The sequence below is a fragment of the Tetrahymena thermophila genome, assembly GCF_000189635.1.
Source record: "Tetrahymena thermophila SB210 genomic scaffold scf_8254449, whole genome shotgun sequence".
NCBI lineage: Eukaryota > Ciliophora > Oligohymenophorea > Hymenostomatida > Tetrahymenidae > Tetrahymena > Tetrahymena thermophila.
This window is the reverse complement of record NW_002476228.1, coordinates 207,181-227,623: the sequence shown is the minus strand read 5'-3', so window position 1 is coordinate 227,623 and position 20,443 is coordinate 207,181. Positions and strand designations below refer to the sequence as shown.

At 23.2% G+C, this 20,443-nt stretch overlaps 8 protein-coding genes across 8 annotated transcripts; 4 read left to right on the top strand and 4 right to left on the bottom strand. All coding sequences in view use genetic code 6, as the record gives it.

Annotated features, from left to right (window-relative positions):
* Positions 1 to 585: 585 nt before the first annotated feature.
* TTHERM_00773730 (FAM18-like protein) lies at positions 586 to 1,938 on the top strand (the record flags this gene model as incomplete). The annotated part of the gene is made up of 6 exons (XM_001031626.2): positions 586 to 594; positions 688 to 971; positions 1,029 to 1,133; positions 1,240 to 1,426; positions 1,734 to 1,803; positions 1,853 to 1,938. 6 exons carry the CDS (start codon positions 586 to 588, stop codon positions 1,936 to 1,938), a joined length of 741 nt encoding a protein of 246 aa, XP_001031626.2.
* An 874-nt stretch (positions 1,939 to 2,812) lies between these two features.
* On the top strand, positions 2,813 to 5,687 carry TTHERM_00773720 (hypothetical protein; the record flags this gene model as incomplete). Its single annotated transcript, XM_001031625.3, has 6 exons — positions 2,813 to 2,863; positions 3,461 to 3,496; positions 4,339 to 4,491; positions 4,560 to 4,736; positions 5,020 to 5,228; positions 5,297 to 5,687. 6 exons carry the CDS (start codon positions 2,813 to 2,815, stop codon positions 5,685 to 5,687), a joined length of 1,017 nt encoding a protein of 338 aa, XP_001031625.3.
* A 1,284-nt stretch (positions 5,688 to 6,971) lies between these two features.
* Positions 6,972 to 8,829, bottom strand: TTHERM_00773710 (trichocyst matrix protein T4-B, putative; the record flags this gene model as incomplete). Its single annotated transcript, XM_001031624.4, has 4 exons — positions 8,644 to 8,829; positions 7,774 to 8,085; positions 7,114 to 7,709; positions 6,972 to 7,053 (listed from the first exon to the last, which is right to left on the bottom strand). Exons 1-4 carry the CDS (start codon positions 8,725 to 8,727, stop codon positions 6,972 to 6,974), a joined length of 1,074 nt encoding a protein of 357 aa, XP_001031624.3. The 5' UTR covers positions 8,728 to 8,829.
* A 502-nt stretch (positions 8,830 to 9,331) lies between these two features.
* Positions 9,332 to 11,264, top strand: TTHERM_00773700 (trichocyst matrix protein, putative; the record flags this gene model as incomplete). The annotated part of the gene is made up of 4 exons (XM_001031623.2): positions 9,332 to 9,448; positions 10,184 to 10,588; positions 10,645 to 11,108; positions 11,168 to 11,264. 4 exons carry the CDS (start codon positions 9,332 to 9,334, stop codon positions 11,262 to 11,264), a joined length of 1,083 nt encoding a protein of 360 aa, XP_001031623.2.
* A 1,043-nt stretch (positions 11,265 to 12,307) lies between these two features.
* Positions 12,308 to 14,432, top strand: TTHERM_00773690 (adenylosuccinate synthetase protein; the record flags this gene model as incomplete). Its single annotated transcript, XM_001031622.3, has 7 exons — positions 12,308 to 12,374; positions 12,483 to 12,578; positions 12,745 to 12,993; positions 13,106 to 13,376; positions 13,677 to 13,876; positions 13,941 to 14,217; positions 14,282 to 14,432. The coding sequence occupies 7 exons, from the start codon at positions 12,308 to 12,310 to the stop codon at positions 14,430 to 14,432; spliced, it is 1,311 nt and encodes a 436-aa protein (XP_001031622.1).
* A 525-nt stretch (positions 14,433 to 14,957) lies between these two features.
* On the bottom strand, positions 14,958 to 16,286 carry TTHERM_00773680 (hypothetical protein; the record flags this gene model as incomplete). Its single annotated transcript, XM_001031621.3, has 1 exon — positions 14,958 to 16,286. One exon carries the CDS (start codon positions 16,284 to 16,286, stop codon positions 14,958 to 14,960), a length of 1,329 nt encoding a protein of 442 aa, XP_001031621.1.
* Positions 16,287 to 16,692: 406 nt separating this feature from the next.
* On the bottom strand, positions 16,693 to 18,162 carry TTHERM_00773670 (serine carboxypeptidase family protein; the record flags this gene model as incomplete). Its single annotated transcript, XM_001031620.3, has 1 exon — positions 16,693 to 18,162. The coding sequence occupies one exon, from the start codon at positions 18,160 to 18,162 to the stop codon at positions 16,693 to 16,695; it is 1,470 nt and encodes a 489-aa protein (XP_001031620.3).
* A 420-nt stretch (positions 18,163 to 18,582) lies between these two features.
* TTHERM_00773660 (serine carboxypeptidase family protein) lies at positions 18,583 to 20,157 on the bottom strand (the record flags this gene model as incomplete). Its single annotated transcript, XM_001031619.4, has 1 exon — positions 18,583 to 20,157. The coding sequence occupies exon 1, from the start codon at positions 20,014 to 20,016 to the stop codon at positions 18,583 to 18,585; it is 1,434 nt and encodes a 477-aa protein (XP_001031619.3). The 5' UTR covers positions 20,017 to 20,157.
* Positions 20,158 to 20,443: the final 286 nt, after the last annotated feature.

The following is a 20,443-nucleotide window of genomic DNA, read 5'->3' as shown; positions in this document are numbered from 1 at the left end:
ACATTTGTTAAATGTTAAAAAATTAATTTTAAAATGTAAATTAATTTGAGGCATAAAAAAATGTTAAATAAATAATTTTATTTTTAACCTAAGTTTCGATAACAAAATATGTTTTATTTTATTTTAGGTTTTTATAAAAATTACTGAATATTTTATAAATTTTAATTTAAAAATACCAAAAATAAATACTCAATAAGATTTTTGACTTAGAAATAAATCAAAAAGAGTTAGAATTTATTTTTAAAAATCAATTTAATAAAATTTTTATTGAAATTAATACATATTTTATACATAATGTTTTAGATGTAAGTATAATAACACATTTTAATGTTGCAACTAATCAATGCTATTATTATTACATAAATTTACAACATATTTTGTTTACTTAATTCTAGAACTAATTATCATTTTAATTCAAAATCAGCAGATACATATATATGTATATATATGTTTGTTTGTTTTTTGATAATTTCAATTAATTTAATATCAATTAAAAAATTAATTAATTACTCTTTAAATTCCTTTTACCTAGCTAAAAAGACAAGCAAGCAAATAATAGATAATAAAACTTGTAAAGGAACAAAAATGCACGATGTAATAATAGATATTATGTTTATTATAAAGCTTTAAATGAATCAAATATAAATTGTTAAGCAAATACTAATATTTTTTTGAAATATAAACTAGAATTTTGATTTTAACGTATAAATTAATGATGATGCAATTGTTAATGATAAATAGTAGTTGATAGCTGATAAAAATTATAATATTAATGATTCGACTACTATAAATATTCCAGAAAGCAATCAAAAATCTAAGAGTAATAGTATACTTGATATGGGTGCACCTTAATCTGAAATTAGAGGACAAGACTCACTACCAATAAGCTCATCTGCATATGATCTGTCTAAATCAGGTCATCCTATTGCCTGCATATTTACTTTTTTATTTAAAGCGTTATCATTAATAGTGTAAGAATTTTAGTTGCTGCTAAATACTTTTGAAATTAAATAATTTTAAATTAATAGGTATTTCTTATTTTAGTACAAGTTTGATAATAATATTTTCATATTTGTCCTTGTGATTGTATTTAACGCATTAGATTTTTGGACAACAAAAAACATAACAGGAAGGTATAGATTACATTATAAATTTTTTAAAAACTACTAAATTAGCACCCTATATTGAATGATGGTAAAAGCTAAATACATATATTTAAAATATAATAAATGAATGTAGGTTATTAGTAGGAATGAGATGGTGGAATATATAAAATGAAAAGGGAGAGGAAGTGTACTAGTATGAGACTAAGGGATAAAAATTTGTGCCTAATTAAGTAGACTATGCATTTTTCTGGAGCTCATAGCTTGTTTCATTTATCTTTTGGGTATTAGTAGCTCTGTTTCATATCCTGACTCCCTTCTGGGTAAATGTTTAAAATAAAATTTATTTTAAAATAGAAAAACTTATAAAGCGCAAAAACGTGTTATTAAATAAATAAATATAAGAAAGATTTTATGAATCTTAATTTTTAAAAAAATAAATTACTTTTTGATTAAACTTTTAAAATTAAAAATCAACAAAAAAGAATTCAATATATTTTTTTGACTTTTTCAACTTTTAAAAGAAAGAATGATTTTCAAATATCATAGATTATGTTTATAAAATAACTAATTTTTCATTTTTTAATTACAAACATAAATAAATGATTTTCTGTATTCAAATAATAATAGCTTATATTAGATCTCCTTACAATTGGAATGCTTTTTACAAACATCTATGGCTTTTATAGATGTAAATCAGGTAAATATTTTTTTATTATGAATAATTTCAAAATTTTTTTTTTTCAAAGAGCATTAACAAAAGGTTTAAGATGTCTAAGATAAGCTCAAGGTTAAAGGTTTCAGCTTTTTAGCAAATTATATTATGAAAAAATGAATTTTATAGAATAGTCTAATTTAAGTTTACTACAACTTTTGTGAAAAAAGCAAATAAAAATGTTTAATTTGCATTAAGTTATTGATAATTTAGTATATTCACTTATTTTATTAATTGAAGTTAAATTTTGTATTTTATTTTTATAAATTAAAATCAACCAATTAATTAATTAATTTAATTATTTAATTTAACCATCAAAATTTTTAATGTTGAAAACATTTTCAGTATTAAAATTGAAGGAAAATTTAACATTTTAATATAAAAAAAATTTTAATTATTTTTATTTCTTAAAAAAAAAATTAGAAATTAAAGAAATAAATATTTTATGAAATATTGAACATTTATGTGTATGCAGTGTATGTTTTGTGTTAAATGCACAATAATTACTTGCTAACTTCGATGCAAGATAAATTATATGTTTATTTAATTTAACAACTTTAGATTAAGAATGCTTTAATATATTAGAATAATATTTACTTATTATACATGCTGATTTTATATTAACCTAATGAGGATTTGTGTGAGTGTAGCTTTCTAACAAAGCTATCGCCACGCTATACACGAAAAAATAATTAGTTTAGAAATTGATACTGCATTTAATAAAGGGAGATGGATGTACAAATAAATAAATACAAGCTTTAAGTCCAAAAATTGCCGATTAGAGATAGATAATATACAGTTTAACTAATTTTACTTTGATTTTTAAATGAAAATTATTAAGGGTTCCTAATAGGCCTTTTGCAATACTTTATATTGTTTTTAGGTACCAAAATAGAATACAAGATAAAAAGTCAAAGAAAAGTATTGATTGAAGAAGATTTTCTAAAAATTAATAATTAATAAAATAGAGTAAGAAAAAAATTATAATTTGAAAATGGGTGACTAAGATAAAGAAACACAATCTACTAAGACTTCAACTTTGAATGTATTTACATTAAAATTAATTTTATTTTCTTAGGGTATCCTTTGCTTAAGTAGACATTGTTTAATTCATAAGTCATCTACCAAACGATTAATGAGCTAAATCTTTGGACAAATTTATTAAATGTCTTCATTTAATTTAGATGAAAATATGCTGATCGATACAGTTTAAAGATATGAAAAATGATTTTTCTAAAGGAATAATATTTCAGGAATTGATATTTTATAAACAAGAATTATACAAGGTTAAAATGAGATAGAATTAAATTATGATCAAATGAATAACTAGTAGTAAATCTAGCAAAATAGAGAAAAGAAATGAGTGTAGTAGGTCAATCAATCAATCATGATATAAATATATGAATTAAAATAATAATAAAAGCATATATGCGCAATCTAGTTACAATCGTTATAAAGATTCATGGTAGAATAAGTTAAACAATAAAAACGAAATAATTTAAAGATGCTAGTCATTAAGAACAATTATTTAATGAAAGCAATGCGCTAAGTTAAAGGATACCTTATACAAAGATGATTTCATTATATTAATTGTACTTGATTTAGATTAATTAATAAGCATTTTTTTAATAATATTCATTAGTAAATTGAAGAAAAGCAACAAAAGGTCATCGCTAAAGTAACAAATAATTATTAAAATATTTTTATTAATTTAGAAAGAGTCTCCTTACTCAATTAAAAAACATTTATTAGTTTAGTTTGTTTATTCAAAGGAGAGATATTTAAGTGTAGATTTAATATAGAATTTAGATAAATAGATATATAAAATTTCAGAAAAAAAAAAAATCTTTTTATAATTTTGATAGAAAAGAGTAAAAAATTTAGAAAAAAGCAATAAATTAATATGCACACCCACGCTTTTCAAAATAAAATATTTTAAAATTGAATAATTTTAAGAAGACAATCAATCAAAAATTCAAAAGTAATTTTGTTAAATTTAAGGAGTGATAATTAGCAGTAGATATTTGGATAGATAATTAGATTGTTTTTCTAAGTTTTCACATATTTTTTTTCATTATTTTAATTTTTGAACTTACCTTATTATTTGATAGCAAATATATTTATACTTTTTTCTTTTTGATTTTTTAGTTTTTTCTTTATCTCTTTTTTTTCTTCTTTCTTTTTTGCCTAATTATAAAAAACTAAAATGAATGAATGAATGACAATTTTTATCAGAATTTCATTCTAAGTTCTTAAATTCTATTTTTACTTTGTTAAATCATAAACTGATATATTTTGCACTAGCACACTTATCATAGTACTAACAATATAGCAAAAGTATAACCTTTTGCATTAAATCTACCATGAATATAATAAAAATTTTAGGTTCTTCCTTAAAATCGCAAACAAAATTAATTAAGTCTTACTTATATTTATTTATTTATTTATTTATTTTTTATCACTAAGAAAAATAAATAAAAAATAATTAATTGACTAATCATTTTATAATCATTTAAAAAGATTAAAGAGTTGTTTGAAAAGGAAAACTTCAAAAAAAACACTCACTTAACTAGATTTATTGTTAATACAACCACCAATGCTGTTCATTTAAATGGTGTTTTGAGTGAGAAATCAGTCTAAGAAATCAGTGTTGATCACAAATTACTTGATGAAGTAAATAAATTTGAATAAAAATCAATTCCTTAAATTGAATCTTAAAAATATGTTATTGTAATTAATAGATTTTGAAAAAAGATGAATTAAAGGACGTCATTAAATATAGTCCTCAAGAATTGACTGTTGCTCCTACCTGGAAAAAGCTTAGAAATATTCTCTACATTAAAAATATTGATAAAGACTTAAAGAATGAATTGTAACAATTAATTGAACAAGACATTAAGCCACACACTATTTATTATGTAAAAAATATTTTTGCAATTTATATAAAAACTTTGATTTTTTAGAAAAAAATTATTTTTTTTTTTAATTTGAGTTGTAAATTGATTGGTTATCCTTTTTTAAATAAGATATAAATATACTGAAACAACCAATTAATTAATTCATAAAACTTAAATAAAAATTGAAAAATGTAACATAATTATTTTAAAATGCCATCAGTTTTATTTAATAGATTAATTTCACAATTCAGAAAATAGTTTATTTTTATAAATAATTTATTTTAAATCATATAAAAAATCACAGAAATCAGAACAATAAAACATAGTTGATTCTATTAAGATTACCATCAATGAACCTAATTAAGAAGAGAATATTACTAAAGCTTTGTTCGATAAATTGTTCTTCAAGAAATACACTATTGGTGAAAAAGAAGTTACCATTGACTGCTCTATTGAAGAAGAATAGTTCACTGCTCCCGCTTAATAGCCCCATCCTCAATAACATCCTAACCAGTAATAAACAATTTATTAATTCACTTTATTTAATTTTCTAAAATTTTATTTTAAAAATTTAAAAATAGCACTTTCAGGGTTTCACGTGACAATTACCCTACCACTATTGATCCTCGTCAATAATAACAATTATAACAACAATAAATGATTATAATGAATCAAATGCTTATGTAGATGTAAAAATAGAGTAGAAATATGCAGTTTTAGAAAAATAACAGATAACAATAAAACTAAAATGGAAGATAATACGTAAACAAAAATGTCAATAACTTAAACAACAACACTAAGTCCTCAGGAAACAATTTGTACTAACCTTCTAGTAATAGTAACAGATCCATGAATAAGTAGGACAGAAACCATAAGGGTGGCAAAAATCACAAAGGTGGTAACAGACAAAATTCCAAGCAAGGCCAAAAAGTGTTTAATGCTACTGATAAGGACTTCCCCTCTTTATAATGAGTAACCTGAATTCAAAAAAAAATAACTAATATTAATATAATTCTTTATTATAAACTAGTTAAACTTTGATTTGCTACATATTAGATAGCTTGCTATTTAAACTCAGCTTATTAAGAATGAGTAGATTTATTTTTAGATTTGAAATTCAATGCTTTTATATGATTTTATAAATAATAATATTACCTATATAAATTTAATAATATGACTAAATCATTGTAAAACAATCTTATTATGGTATTTTGAATCTATAATGTTGTTTTCTTAAATATATTTTATGTTTTCTATTTAAATCTCTGATACTCTTTTTTAGCCCATTTATTTTATTTTTAAAAAGAAATTTCTATTTATCAAACAAAATATTTACAAATTAAATTAAACATTCTTAAAAAATTATTTATAAATTAATTTAAATACATTTTTACAAACCAAAAAATATCTATCTCAAAATAAATTAATATAAGTAATTAAAATATAAAAATAAATTTAAAAACACATAAAACTAATTTAATTTAATAAATTATTAATATTTATTTTACAGATAATTTATATAAAAAAAATTAACTTTATGTTAAAAAAAGTTGATCAAATAAGAAAATATCATACAAATTAATTTCAAATTCATCTAAGTAATTTTAATTAGTCAATAAATATAAATAAGTAAAAATAAAAACATATAATGTAAACAAACTAATTCAAACCAAAATTATTATGACCTTTATTCATCAACATCAACATCAAGTTTGATTTTTATCACATTCTCAAATAATAAACTAAAAAAAATTAATTAAGCCAAATGTTTAAAAACAAAAAAATATATCAACTTAAATTTAAATAATGATAAAAATTTTTAAACCAATTTTATAATGCTTAAATTAAAAAAAAGACATTTTATTTAATTTTGAAGATTTAATCTTAATTAATCATGAAATTCATATAAATTTGTACAAACAAATCAGATAATTTAAGTAAGCAATTTCTTGCAAAATTATAATGATTTTTATTCGAATGATTTTTAAGCCCTTATTCTAATTTAATAATAAAATAAATATTTACAAACAGAAAAAAAATCTCAACTTAAATTTTAAATCATGATTAAAATATAAAAAATAGATTTCAAAACATTTAAAAAATGCTTTATTTTTTTTTATAATAAATTATCAAAATTTACTTTGTATATGATTTTATTTTAATAGGTATGCAATTCATACAAAGTAATTCAAACAAAAACAAAAATTTAGAGCTTACAAATTCTAAAGATATTGTTAAGAGCTTGCTTCAATATAATCATTAAATAAATTCAACTACTTAAGAGAATTTTTCGTTTAAATGTTCTTTAAGCTCCATTAAAATAGCTGATTCTTTTTAACTTGATTAATTATTTAATTTTTTAAATATTTAAAATAAAAATTATTTAAAAATTAATTACTTTTCTTTAGTTTCATCCTCATAATCCAGTGATTATTTTTAGCAAAGAGTCTATTCATCTTAAAGCTAAATGATGAAATTTTCAAGGGAATTATTGTTATTTTCTAGTGAATTTTTTTACTGGTTTAGCAATGCACTAATAGAAATAATTTAATCTGTTAATCTTTATTTTTCATCATCATATTTCTATTTATTAATTTAAAGCTATTCAAGCAACTTTTACCATAAATTTTAGGCTGTTTCTTCAGCAACACGTCCTTCATCTTAAGCATCTGTTAATGCTTACCTCAAATTTTAAAGTAAATTAAGTATTTTCTAAATTGAATCGTTATTTAATTAGCTTGAAAGCTATGACAAAGCTATAATTAAAGGTTTGAATAGAGTAGAATGTTTAGATTTATTTGTGGTTAGCTTTTCCAGGACTTTATCATATCTAGATTTAATTTGGGCAAAAGAAACACCATGAACCATATGTTAAATTAATTTAGTAGCTTCATCTAAAGCGTTTAAAGCTTCTGTTATTTCCTTATCAGACTACTCCCATCTTTCATGAGCATCTTCTCTATCTACTGTACCTTTATCAATGCTAATATCAGTCTAGTTTAAGTAAAAATAATAGTTAAATTACCAAAAATATTTATTTTTAATATCAAATATATACATTATCATAGTCTTCACTTGCTTGTTAAAGAGCATAATTATCTCTCTGTAAACTATCTTAGTTTGAATTGATTTGAGATTATAGACTTGAGATAGTGTTTTAGGTATCTTTAATTTAGCGACTAAATTATTCAATATTTTAATCACATCTTACCTAGTTAGTAGAATTCCTATAATCAGCAGCAGCTTAAGATTCTTATAAGGATTGCAAAATTTAATCAACTAGAGTAGTTATAGGGCTTACATCATACATAGCTGCTAAATTTAATTATATTGTACTGAGTATAGTAGCTCCAAATGCAGATCTTCTCATCTAATAAAATAATTTTGTAAAAAACATTTTCAATTACGAATTTAACATAAATTAAAAGTTTTAAATTATTATATTTTAATATTTTTAACTAAATGTTTAAGCTTAAAAATAATCTAAATATGATTAGATTTATTATTGATATCATTTTTTTTATTGAAAAAAGTTGTTTAATTTTGTTTTAGTTATGCAAGATTTTGATATAAGCTTAAATATTTAGTTTTCTAAAATGTTGCTATTATAAAATATTAAAAAAAAGAACTCATTTATTTGTTATTAAATTTTGATTATCATGTTAATAGATAATATTAAAGGCCCTAATTAAATATCAAATAGTTTTTTGTTTTTCAAGAATGTATGTAAAAGGTTTTAAACATTTAATAGATTGCTAAAAAACAAATTATCATATTAGAATGCTCAAAAATAATGGCAATTATTTGTATAAATAATAAAATATCTTGTTCTTTTAAATTTTGACATTCATATGCATTTTCAGATACATTAAAAAGTATTTCTGTCAGTCAAATAATGTATTTAAAATCACTAAAAGTTAATGTTTACTTCAGCCAAAGCAACATTTGTTTCTCTTCTTGTTGCGAAAACAACTGCTAAGGTAATAAGAACTACAAATAATTTTTTATTCATATTTATGTGCAAGATTTTAGAATTAACAATAAAATGTCTTTTTGAATTTTAGATCTCTTGTTAATTATTTTCTTAATATTTTTGATTTCTTTGTTTAACAAAAGTGAAAGATTATTTTGATAAGTGAATGAATGAATACAGTAAACCTTTTAGCAGTGCGTTTTGCTTTTATATTGAAAACGAATATGATCTATCCTTATAAAACTTTATATTAAGAAAAAATATTGCAAAAAATATGAAGAATTTTAATTAAGTTTGATTTAGTTTAAAATAAATAAATTAATTTAAAATCATTTTATTTGTTGCTGTTTACATAAAAAAAAAGATTTTCAATTTAATATCATAAAATATTTCTAATGCCGTTTTTAATTTAATCTATTTTTTCGACTATTAAAATGAAATATTGAATGAACATCTTTAAAGCTTTTGTTCACTAAGTCTTTTGCTATTTTAATTAAATCAGTCAATATTTTCAAGTGAATTACAATGAATCAACATACAATCAAAACTAAAATTTAGAAAATAATAAGTAAATCAAAAAGCGATTAAACAAATTTCCAAAAAAGATCAAAAACATTAGAATTTACTTTTGAAATTTTCTTTTATGAAATAAGTAGCAATTATAGGATTCTTGCTTATCCTTAATATTACATTCTCTTAAGCTGTTTTTTTGAAAAGGCCTGTAACTTAACATTTCACTGTGTTTTCATAACTTGAAAAGGTAATTTAGTTGTTATAATTATTAAGCATAATAGTACATTTAAAGATCAAATAAATATTAAAAATGATTGACTACGCTAACCAATAATTAATTTAATTTAAATATTTTTTATCAGTTTTGGATGGTATTCTCTGCAACTAAAATACTTTAAAAAGAAAAAGAAATAATTTTAAACAAATTGCTGATTTAAAGTATTGATTTATTAAAAATTATAATTTTTACGCTTATAACAAAAAAAATATCTACGTTCGTAAATAATAAAATATTCAATATTATCAAACTGAAGGATGCTTGTTATTTATTATTTAAAAAAATTATAAAATAAATGAAATTGCTTTCATTAATTAAAAACGTGCTAAATTTAATATTTTAATAAGTAGAATTTAAAAAAATGATTTATTTAGATTTTAAAGAGCAATTATCAAGATTCATTAAATGTTTTTATTTTTTATAAGCACAAGCTAACTCTTTTAAAAAAAATACTGGAAAAAAAAAATGATTAATAATTAAAGAGGCATATAAAATTGTATTAATTTGATAATATAATTTATTTATCATAAGAAATCTAATTTATGGATGGAGATAAATATAAACTTTAAATTTTCTTATTTTTTGCTAAAATATTTAAATGATTTTATGTGATTACGATTATTTATTTAATATAGATTTTTAAAAGTGAGTTAGCTCATAAATGTATTAAAATCCCTAAATTAAACTCTTCTTGAATATTAATAGATAGAAAATCATAGTTTTGGTAAAAGAATACTAGATACTGTAGCATTGTAAATTACTAATAGAGTTCCTTTAGGAGAAGTTGCTAAGGTTATTTCTGAAATAAACTCTGATATATAATCCTAGTAACAAACTGCAGATAGCTTACAAGCTGAAAGAAGTAGGGAATGTGAATCTGAATAAGATAGATTAAATAGTATCATAACTGACAATAACGCTATAAAAACAGATGCCCTTGAAAATATTGCAATCCTTGAGGTTGAAATTAGTTAATTGAGTGCCAATATTGGGAATAAAAATTAATAGCTTACCTTGCTAAGTGACAGAGTTAGCAGCATTTAGGATGCAAGATCTAGAGACAACGAAGATTTTGAAAGAAGAAGTCAAGAAACAGAATAAGTTATAGAAGTAAGCTAAATAAAAAAATAGTTCTTTTAATGATATATTTTATTTATTATTTAAAGGCTTTAAATTTAATTATTGAGAAGGTGGGTAGCATTTCCCCAGAAACCTCAGAATAAGAAGTGTTCTTATAATTAGCAAAAATCGGAAAAAGCAATCCTATTCTTTCTTTAGTTTCAATTGCTTCTACTTTTTCATAAGATTCATTAGATAATGTAATTAATAAGCTTAGTTAACTTAGAGAATCTCTTTCTGCTTCATTAGTTGAAGACGGAGAAGCAGAAAATCGTGCTATTAAAGAATTTAACAAATTAGTGTCTGAACTTCATTCTACAATTAATAGCCTTAATTTACTCATTAGCTCTCTTAACAACGAGCTAAGTTAAAAGTAAGCATCTCATGCATTCCATACAAGTAGACTTAATAATGCTGAAGAAGCTATATCATCTAGTTAGGAGCTCTTAAAAAGAAAAGTATCATAATGTAATGATTGGAGCACTTAATATTAATCCGACACCTAGGCTAGGTATACATTTTTAAGTTTATTTACAGTTTTCTAATTTAATTATAAATTTTAATAACTAGGAATGAGCAAATAGATATTATTGAAGAAGTATAAAGTATAGTTGCTACTAAGCTTGAAACAATGAAAGATTATCTTAAAGAAAGAGCAGAGCAATGAGATGAACTAATAATCTATTAGTATTTTGAATTATTAGAGCTTACCTTAAAATTATCTATACTATACATGATTATAATTTTATGTAAAATGAATTCATGGAGCATGATAATTAATTTAAAAAATAACAAAAATTTAGAAATTCTTTAATCAAACAAAAATTTTTAAACCAAATAATTTTAATCAGCAGCTTTCATTTAAAAATAAATAAATTGTTTTATGTAACACAAATTGAAAATCTAAAATAAATAAAATTAAATTTTTATGTTATAATCTAAATAAATCTGCATATATTTTATAAAGGATATTGATAATAAAAGAGTATCAATCTATCTATCTATGTAATTTATTTAGCTTTCATAAAATTTTAAATAAAAAAATAAATATTTTGTTTCTCAAATTATATCATGTGCTTTAAATTAATTGAAAAACAATAGATTTTTAATAGTAGATAATCTAAATACATTTTTAATAAAAGAAGTAATAAATTTAGACATTCTCTCCTATAAATTATCATTAAAATTCTTATCCAAAATTTATTTTCTCATAAGAAATTATGGAATTTATGAATAATTAAATACCATCATTAAATATTTTCAGTTCGTATCTCAATAAATATTCCTATCTTTAATTAAAAGATATATATACCCATAAAATATGATTATTTTTAACCTAAACTAAATACACTAAATTTACATAGCATAAAAGAGTAAAGCTTAAAAAAAAAATGATAAAAATAATATAGATGAAAATCTTCATATAAGTTGCCAAAAAGTTTTTGTTATTAGCTAGGAATAAAATAGACAAGGTTATTTTGATTTCTTGTGCACAAGAAATGATAAAAAATCAATCTGACAGAATAGATAATAATTCCTTCTTTTATTAAGAATATGTAGAATGTAGACTGTTAAACAATCTTATTTATTAATAGCATAATTGGCATTTAAAAATATCTTTGATATTTGCAAAATAAAATAATAAAATAAACGTAAAAATAAATTCAATAAGTATCAAAAAACAAAAAGATCCATAAACTAAAACATAAAATGTCAGTTGCTAAGTAAACCGCTAGATGCCTTAATGGCCTTAAATCCAACGTTGCAGTTGTCTTAGGTACTTGAATTTAGAAAATATTAATTAATTAGCAGAGAAATCCCTTTGAATTGATTTTTATCTCTACTTGGAACAAACTAATCTTATTATTATCATTAATTTATAAAGGTGCTCAATGGGGTGATGAAGGTAAAGGCAAACTTGTAGATATTCTTGCTGAAAAGTATGAATATTGCGCTAGATTCAATGGTGGTGCTAATGCTGGTAAATAATATATATTTAAGCTTTAAAAAAATAAAATTAGAGAATAAGATTTGATGCCTTCAATTAAAATAGTAGCACTATTATAATAACTAAAAACGCATAAAATAGAAATTTTCAAAGTTTTTAAAATTTTTTTACTTAAAATAATTTAAATTTATTCAAATAGGTCACACTATCATTGCCAATGGAAAGAAATACCCTTTCCACTTACTTCCTTGTGGTATTCTTTATCCTCACACCAAGAACGTTTTGGGTAATGGTACTGTTATCCACTTATAAACTATGTTCGAAGAACTTAAATAACTCGATAGAGATCACATCAACTACAAGGGTAGACTTCTTCTCTCCGATAGAGCACACTTGGTTACTTCCCTTACTATTGCTGCCGATTCTAAGAGTGAATCTTCTTCTAAGAGTAAAATGCTTAAATCTTTAATTTTTACATTTTTCATACAAAAATAATCAACCATTTCATCGAAACCCCTCCATATTTAAATTTACTCAACAAAACCTTTAATTAAATTTAGATCAATTCCTTGGTACCACAAAGAGAGGTATCGGTCCTACTTATGCCAGCAAAATGAACAGATATGGTTTAAGAGTTGGAGATTTAAAGAATTGGGATACTTTCTTGTTAAAATACAAGTACCTCCAAGGAAAGTTTTCTGAATAAGGAGTTAATGCTGGTAGCGAAGAAGAATTGTAAGAAATCAAGTTATTAAGAGAAAGAATGCTTGCCAACAATATGATTACTGATACCGTCGTTCTTATGAATGAAGCAATTAAGCAAGGAAAGAGGTATTGAATAATTTAAAATTCATTTAGAAAAAAATGTAGCAAAAAGATATGAAAGATATAAAAAAAATTATACAGTGATTAATTAAATTAAATAGCGCGAACATCAGAGAAATAATAATAAATAAATAAAGCATATTAATTTATTTTAAAAACATCAAACATAAATTTTTTTAATCTAAAAAATATTGAATGAAATACAGTGTTTATCCAAAAATTTTAATTCTACATTTAAAAAGGCTAAATAATCTTTAAAAAAAAATGAGAAGTACACAAAATAATTTTTTTTTAAAAAAAAAAAAGAGTTTTAGTTGAAGGTGCTAATGCTTGTTTATTAGATATCGATTTCGGTACTTATCCATATGTTACTTCATCCAACACATCAATTGGTGGTGTTTGCACTGGTTTAGGTATTGCTCCTCATCACATTGAAACTGTTATCGGTATTGTTAAGGCCTACACCACTAGAGTTGGAGAAGGTCCTTTCCCTACTGAATTGAATGGTAAAATATTAATATAGCTATCTCAAAGGATTTCATATTAACTAAAATAATTTTTTTTAAATAGATTAAAATGGTGAACATTTGAGAAAGGTTGGTCATGAATTCGGAACTACAACTGGTAGACCCAGAAGATGCGGTTGGTTGGATATTCCCTTATTAAGATACTCTCATATGATTAATAACTATTAATCAATAAATATCACCAAGCTTGATGTTCTTGATTAAGTTGACGAAATTAAAATTGCTACTAAATATACTGTCAATGGAGAAGAAATTCATTTCATGCCCTCAACTATTGAAGAGTTATCTTAAGTAAAGGTTGAATATACTACTGTCAAAGGGTAAATAAATAATTATTCTAAATTTACAAAAAAAAATATAATTAAATTAAAATACTTTTAATAGATGGAATCAAGACATTTCTAAAATAAGATCTTATGATAAATTACCATAAAAAGCTAAGGATTATCTCAGCACAATTGAAGAATTACTAGGTGTTCCAGTTTCTTGGGTAGGAACTGGCCCTGAAAGAGAAGCTATGGTTCTCAAATAATGAAATAATTAAATTTATTTTTAGTTAAATTACTACATGTTTACATGTTTCATTTATTATACTTTCAATAACATTACCAAAAAATAATCAATTTCTGCTTCAAATATTTTATCATAACCTGTTTGCTTCTAATATTTTAAATATAGAAGTTTGTTTGAACCAAAAACTGTCTTTTAATTTAAGAATTCTTCAAACGAAACCACGAAATCAAAATTATACTTTAAAAAATTTTGTTTTGCAATTTTTTTTTTTTGATAAAATCAATGAATTTTATTAAATTCTTCACAAAATAATTAACAATAAAGAAAAAAGATACGCTTGCATTAATTACCATAATTTTTTAATTAAAATAAGAAGAAGGAGAAGATACTTTAAAATTAAAAGAATTTTATTTTCCTCTTTGCAAATAATTATTCGAATGTGCTAAAATCTAAAAAATAAAAATGAATACTTTACATATAATATATATTTCCACTTACATAAAATATATTTGTGCTTATTTAATTTATATTTAACTTATTCATTTAATCAGCTTTATTGTTTTATTTCATAATGAAGGAGGGTGATACTGGCTTAGCCTTGAGAGTGAACATACAATCCGTAATTGCTTTCTTGGGAGAATGGAATTCTCTTTGTCATAAGATTTTGAGACACTCTGTTTTTATCAGTGAAATAAAACCTGTTTTTGCTCAGATTGAGATTCAAGACAACTGTTATTTCGTTAGGAGATTCTGAAGATGGAAGTGAGAGATCTTGACCCTATTAGACAAAATTGCATCTGTCATCTGATTGATTGAAAAATGTCTTATAGTGTGTTAAGCCACTCAGCTCATCTTTATCACCCACGCCTAAGGTTACCTTCAATGCTTTATTCTAGTTTAAATTTGTCATTTTAAAAATGAATTAGTAACATTGCTTAAAATCGAGAGGTTTAGTAAATTTGGCAAAACATAAATCACTTTAACTTGTTAAAGTTTCTATTTTTGAATCGTGATTTTCAATTTAGAAATTAGATTGCTTGATATTATTAAACAGAACAGCTTATTTCTTCTATTAAGTTTGACTACCAAGTTTTAGTTTTGCCATACAATTATTCACATCATCTTCGAATTTATCTGTTCTGGCTATCTTATTTGAATCGAATGTTATTTTCTTAGTGTATTCTACAATGGTGTCAGATAACATAGTACTTTAATCTTTAGTGTAAAGATTGAGCTTATCATTGAATTCCTTGCAAAGTTTATCAAGCTCTTTGTTGTTACTTGTGTTATCCAATCTCTCATTTATAAACTATTACAACAGTTCATGTAAGGTTTCTTTGTCTTCATTACCATTTATAATTTCTGATATTTTTGAGCAGTCTACAATTTCATAGTATCTGTCCTCCAATTTTTATCCAAGATTTTTTAATTCACTATAATAAGTAAGAGCCCTTTATTTAGAATTACCTATCTCAGCCAAAATATTATCTTAGAAGTTATTTATAAATTCAGATAATCTTTACAAATCTTTTTATTCTGTCTCTAAATAAGCCTTTATTTGCTCTCTGCATTTCATTTTAATATTAGGATCAAGTGGCATAACCTATTCTAATTTAGGTTCGGGCATTTCAACTGTTTCCTATTTGTATTTAATAATATTTAAATAAGCTATTTTAATCTTATCCTCTTTTCTAGCTCTCGCCCATATTTCATCTTCTGTTTCACTGCAGAACTAGCAATAGAATCTTGTTTTTCCTTCGTAATTCTTACCAATAAACACATTATTTATATGGATTCCATCTTCGTGTTCTTTATGGTATTTGCAATCCCAATATTTCTAAAATTTATAGGATGAGGAAAATTATTATTAACTCATTTTTTTTTTCTTCTTTTTCTTTTTAAATTAATTATTTATTTATTTATTTATTTCAAACAAACTTGATAAATTTTTTGATTTTTGATATGATAAAGTTATTAGAATATTTAAATCACTTAAGCCTAAAGATAATGAGGAAAAAATTAATCTTTCATTTATCTACAGAATAAAAATACTCTACATATATGAACCTCAATCATTAAGTAATTATTGATCTATTCGTTACTTAAATTATTTATTTATTTATTTATTTATTTATTGTATTTTATGATTATCATATTTATAAATTTATTTTTACAAAAAAATAATATTTTATGATTATTTTATAATTAGAATATATAGGGTAAAATAAGGGGCCTTGCTTGAAAAAATATATTTCAGAGTATATGTATTCTAAATAAATTATTCAAATATTCTAATATTTATTTAAACTTCTCTAAATTGTTTATTTGAGCAAATCCAAAGCTGCTTCCCTTTAATCTTCTGGTACCATATGTCCAGCTTATCTAATTATATACAAAGATAAATTTTTAAATTATTTGATAGTTCCAAAGCTTTATTCGCCTATTTGCCAAGATTTAGTCTCTGAATTTAAAAATTATTCTGTAAATTTCCAATTTTTTAAATCTTTAATCCATTAAATAGGAGCAGTATATGGGACAATCATATCTAGATCTCCATTATAGACCACTATATCTAGCCCTTTATTTAATAGATAATCAAATCTATCAAGACAATCTGCTCTCATGAAATCAATAGACATAGACTTCTAGACTCTTGAGTCACATTTGGTATATTTTTTTTCTGAATTTGGAAGCATTTTTAAATTAAATATTTACCTAATTCCATATTATTCATCATTAAAAAACTTTTCTAAAGTCAAACTACTTTTAAGATCACCTTCTTTACGAGAAATATTATATACATCAACATTATTAGGGTTAGTTTGACGAATAAATCTCCAATATAATAAACGTGAAATTTATTACTTCTAAGGATCATTAATCGAATCTAAAACTTCTTAAGCCGCCTCCCAGCTTTGTTGTAATTATTATTCATTTAATAAGTTATGTTCATAGGCATATTATGGGATTTCTTTTAATATAACTTCTGGAGCTATAAATGCATCACCTATGCCTATGCTTTTTAGATTAAATATATTTCCTTGCTTAATAATTTTTTGGGCAATAGAAGGAATGTATTTTCCAGCATACGACTCTCCAAAAATAAAAAGTGGTGGATAGTTTTCTATTAGTTAACTTTTATTTAGATTGAAACAGCTTAGACTAGTTGAATAAAACTCTTTCAAAGCATAGTAAAATTACTCTGCTACTTAATCTTGATTTGTAGGAATTTCTTCGTCTTTTTCTGCATATGAAATACCTGTCCCAATAGGTTGATCAATAAATATTATGTTGTAATCGTTTGACCAAGAGAATTTATTTTAAATAAAACTGTATTTTTTCTGAAATTCTGATTAAAAAGGCTCAGTATTTAAATAATTTTCTACATCTTCTTCATCATTTGTTTCTAATATTAAAGGACCTATTTCAAAGAAATTACCATATTGTGAGCTGCAACCAGGTCCTCCATTAAGCCAAATTATTAAGGGCACCTAAAATAGCTCCTCTTCTTTTCTTCCTTTTGCTCCATAAAAAATAAATCCTAGTGAGGAAGTAGAGTTTGTTATGCCAACATCTAATAATCCAGACTTTACAATTCCCTAATAATCAGGCAAGTCTACATTTTTACAAACTGAAATTTTATTTTTTTTTGTAGCTTAATTGCTAATTATGGGTTAATCCATTAGCTTTAGAAAATATCTTGAATGGTTAGCCTCATCGTCTTTTAATTATTACTTAATATTACTTTACATATAAATAATATGTATCAGGAATACTAATGTGAGAACAATTCCTAGCTTTAAAAATATTTTAATCATTTCTAAAATAATTTATCTTTAGTTTGAAATTAAACTAAGCTCAATTTATTACTGTATTTTTACATTTAAATATAATATAATTGATCAATTTTAGTTAAATAATAACAATTAGGGGATTCTTTCATTTAAATTTTTTAATTAAAAATGTTTATCTCATTGAAAAAATAGAGAAAGTTAGTAAAACTTGAAAAATTATGAAATATATTTAATTTAATGAATAAAAATAAAACGATTTATTGGACAGTTTTTATTAAATGAACATTGAATTTTTTAATGTAAACAATAAAAAAGGTTTTATTAAAAAATTTAATACATATATTTTAAATTTTTTCATATATAATTTGTTAATTTTGATCACATTTCAGAAGTTTATACTTTCTGGGCTTTATTTAGTGCATAATTTACAGCATTTTTAATCATATCCAAGGATGCTTCTGGTTGATCTTAAGGTACCATGTGGCCTGAATTAAAAACAATAACAAATGATAAGTTATCATATTACTTAACTGTACCATAAATTGTAGAATTATTTCTCCATACTAAGGTTTCAGCTGATTTGTATTATTAGATTTTTGACCATTCCAAAGTGTTAATCCACAATTAAGGAGCATAGTATGGTACAATTAAATCTAAATCACCATTAAATACATTAACTTAGATACCTTATTCAAGTAAGTAAGTAACCTTTTAGACGCAATTATTTTAAATGAAATCAGTAGAAAGAGCATCATAAACTTAAGAATCACACTATTCATAATCCTTATTGAGTTAGATATGGAAAAGTTATTAGCCAAATTATGAGTTAAATAAGCCATCAAGAGCAGAAGAATCAGGTTCTTCAGAACGGAAAATGTTATAGACATCTACACCACTTGGGCAACTATTTCCAACAACTTAATTAAAGTAGTCAGATGCAGCTTACCAATTAGATTCGTTAATAGCCTTTTGTGAAGCTTAAACTAACAATAAGTTTTAGTTATATTAACTGGTATCTATCAAACCTTCATCGAAAGCATATTAGTTAACAGCTTAGACATCATAATATGGGGAAGTAAATCCATCACCAATACCTATGCCTTTTAAGTTGAGTTTGTTTCCTTCTTCAACAATTTTTTAAGCTATTGAAGGAATGTATTTTCCAGCATAAGATTCACCATATATGAAAAGAGGAGAATTTTCAGGTTTTAAGCCTAATTGATTAAAGCATCCGTTTGTGTTTTCATAAAGTTCAGTAAGGGCATGATAAAATTAAGCAGCAACTTATGTTTCATTAACAGGAATTTATGAAAATTCTTCGGCATAAGAAATACCTGTACCGATTGGTTGATCAATAAATATAGTATTATATTCATTAGACCAAGCATATTCATTTTTTTCAAAATAAAAATCTTCACTAGTTTCTCCTTAAAAAACTTTAAGAGGACCAAGCTCAAAGAAATTACCAAATTAAGAAGAGCATCCAGGACCACCATTAAGCCACATGATAGTTGGGCGATTTCTCAACTCAGAAATAGAAAGATTTTTAGCGCCAAAGAAAATGAAACCTAAGGCAGATGAAGAGTTCTAAATACCAACATTTAAGTATCCAGATAAAGAAACTCCGTCATGCTCTGTGATGTTGACATTGTTGCATTGAGTAGTTAAGTTTAATTTCTCTCTATAGCTGTAGGCGAAATTCTTAAAAAAGGATTTCTTCAAGCTTAGCTTTTTGGGTTGTGGCCTAAGAATTTAAGTATAGGCAGAGCTTATTAAGCAGACTAATAAAATAAGGAAAATAATCTATCTCATTTTATCTTTTTTTTATTATTTACTATATTTATATTTTGAGAAGGAATATTGATTTATTAATTTTTCTTTAAGAAGCAGTTTGAAACTATATATTGCTTTATTACCATAAGATTTTTTGATAATTCTTTTATAATCTAATGGTCATTAAATTTGACTTAAACCAAAATACCATCTTTTTTACATCTTAAAAACCTAGTTATTAATTACATCTAAATTATATTTTTACTATTTTAAAAAGTAAGTTTTCATTTTATTGGTTAAAAAGTTATCTTACAAAGCTAAAACCTTAATGCAAAATTATTATTTTCTTTATACTTACTTACTTACTTACATATCCGTCCATAGACAGTTTTTTTTTTTTTTTAAATTAATTTTAAAAATTAAGATTTCACTTGTTTGTTTGTGTTATAACTAAATACCTTGAATC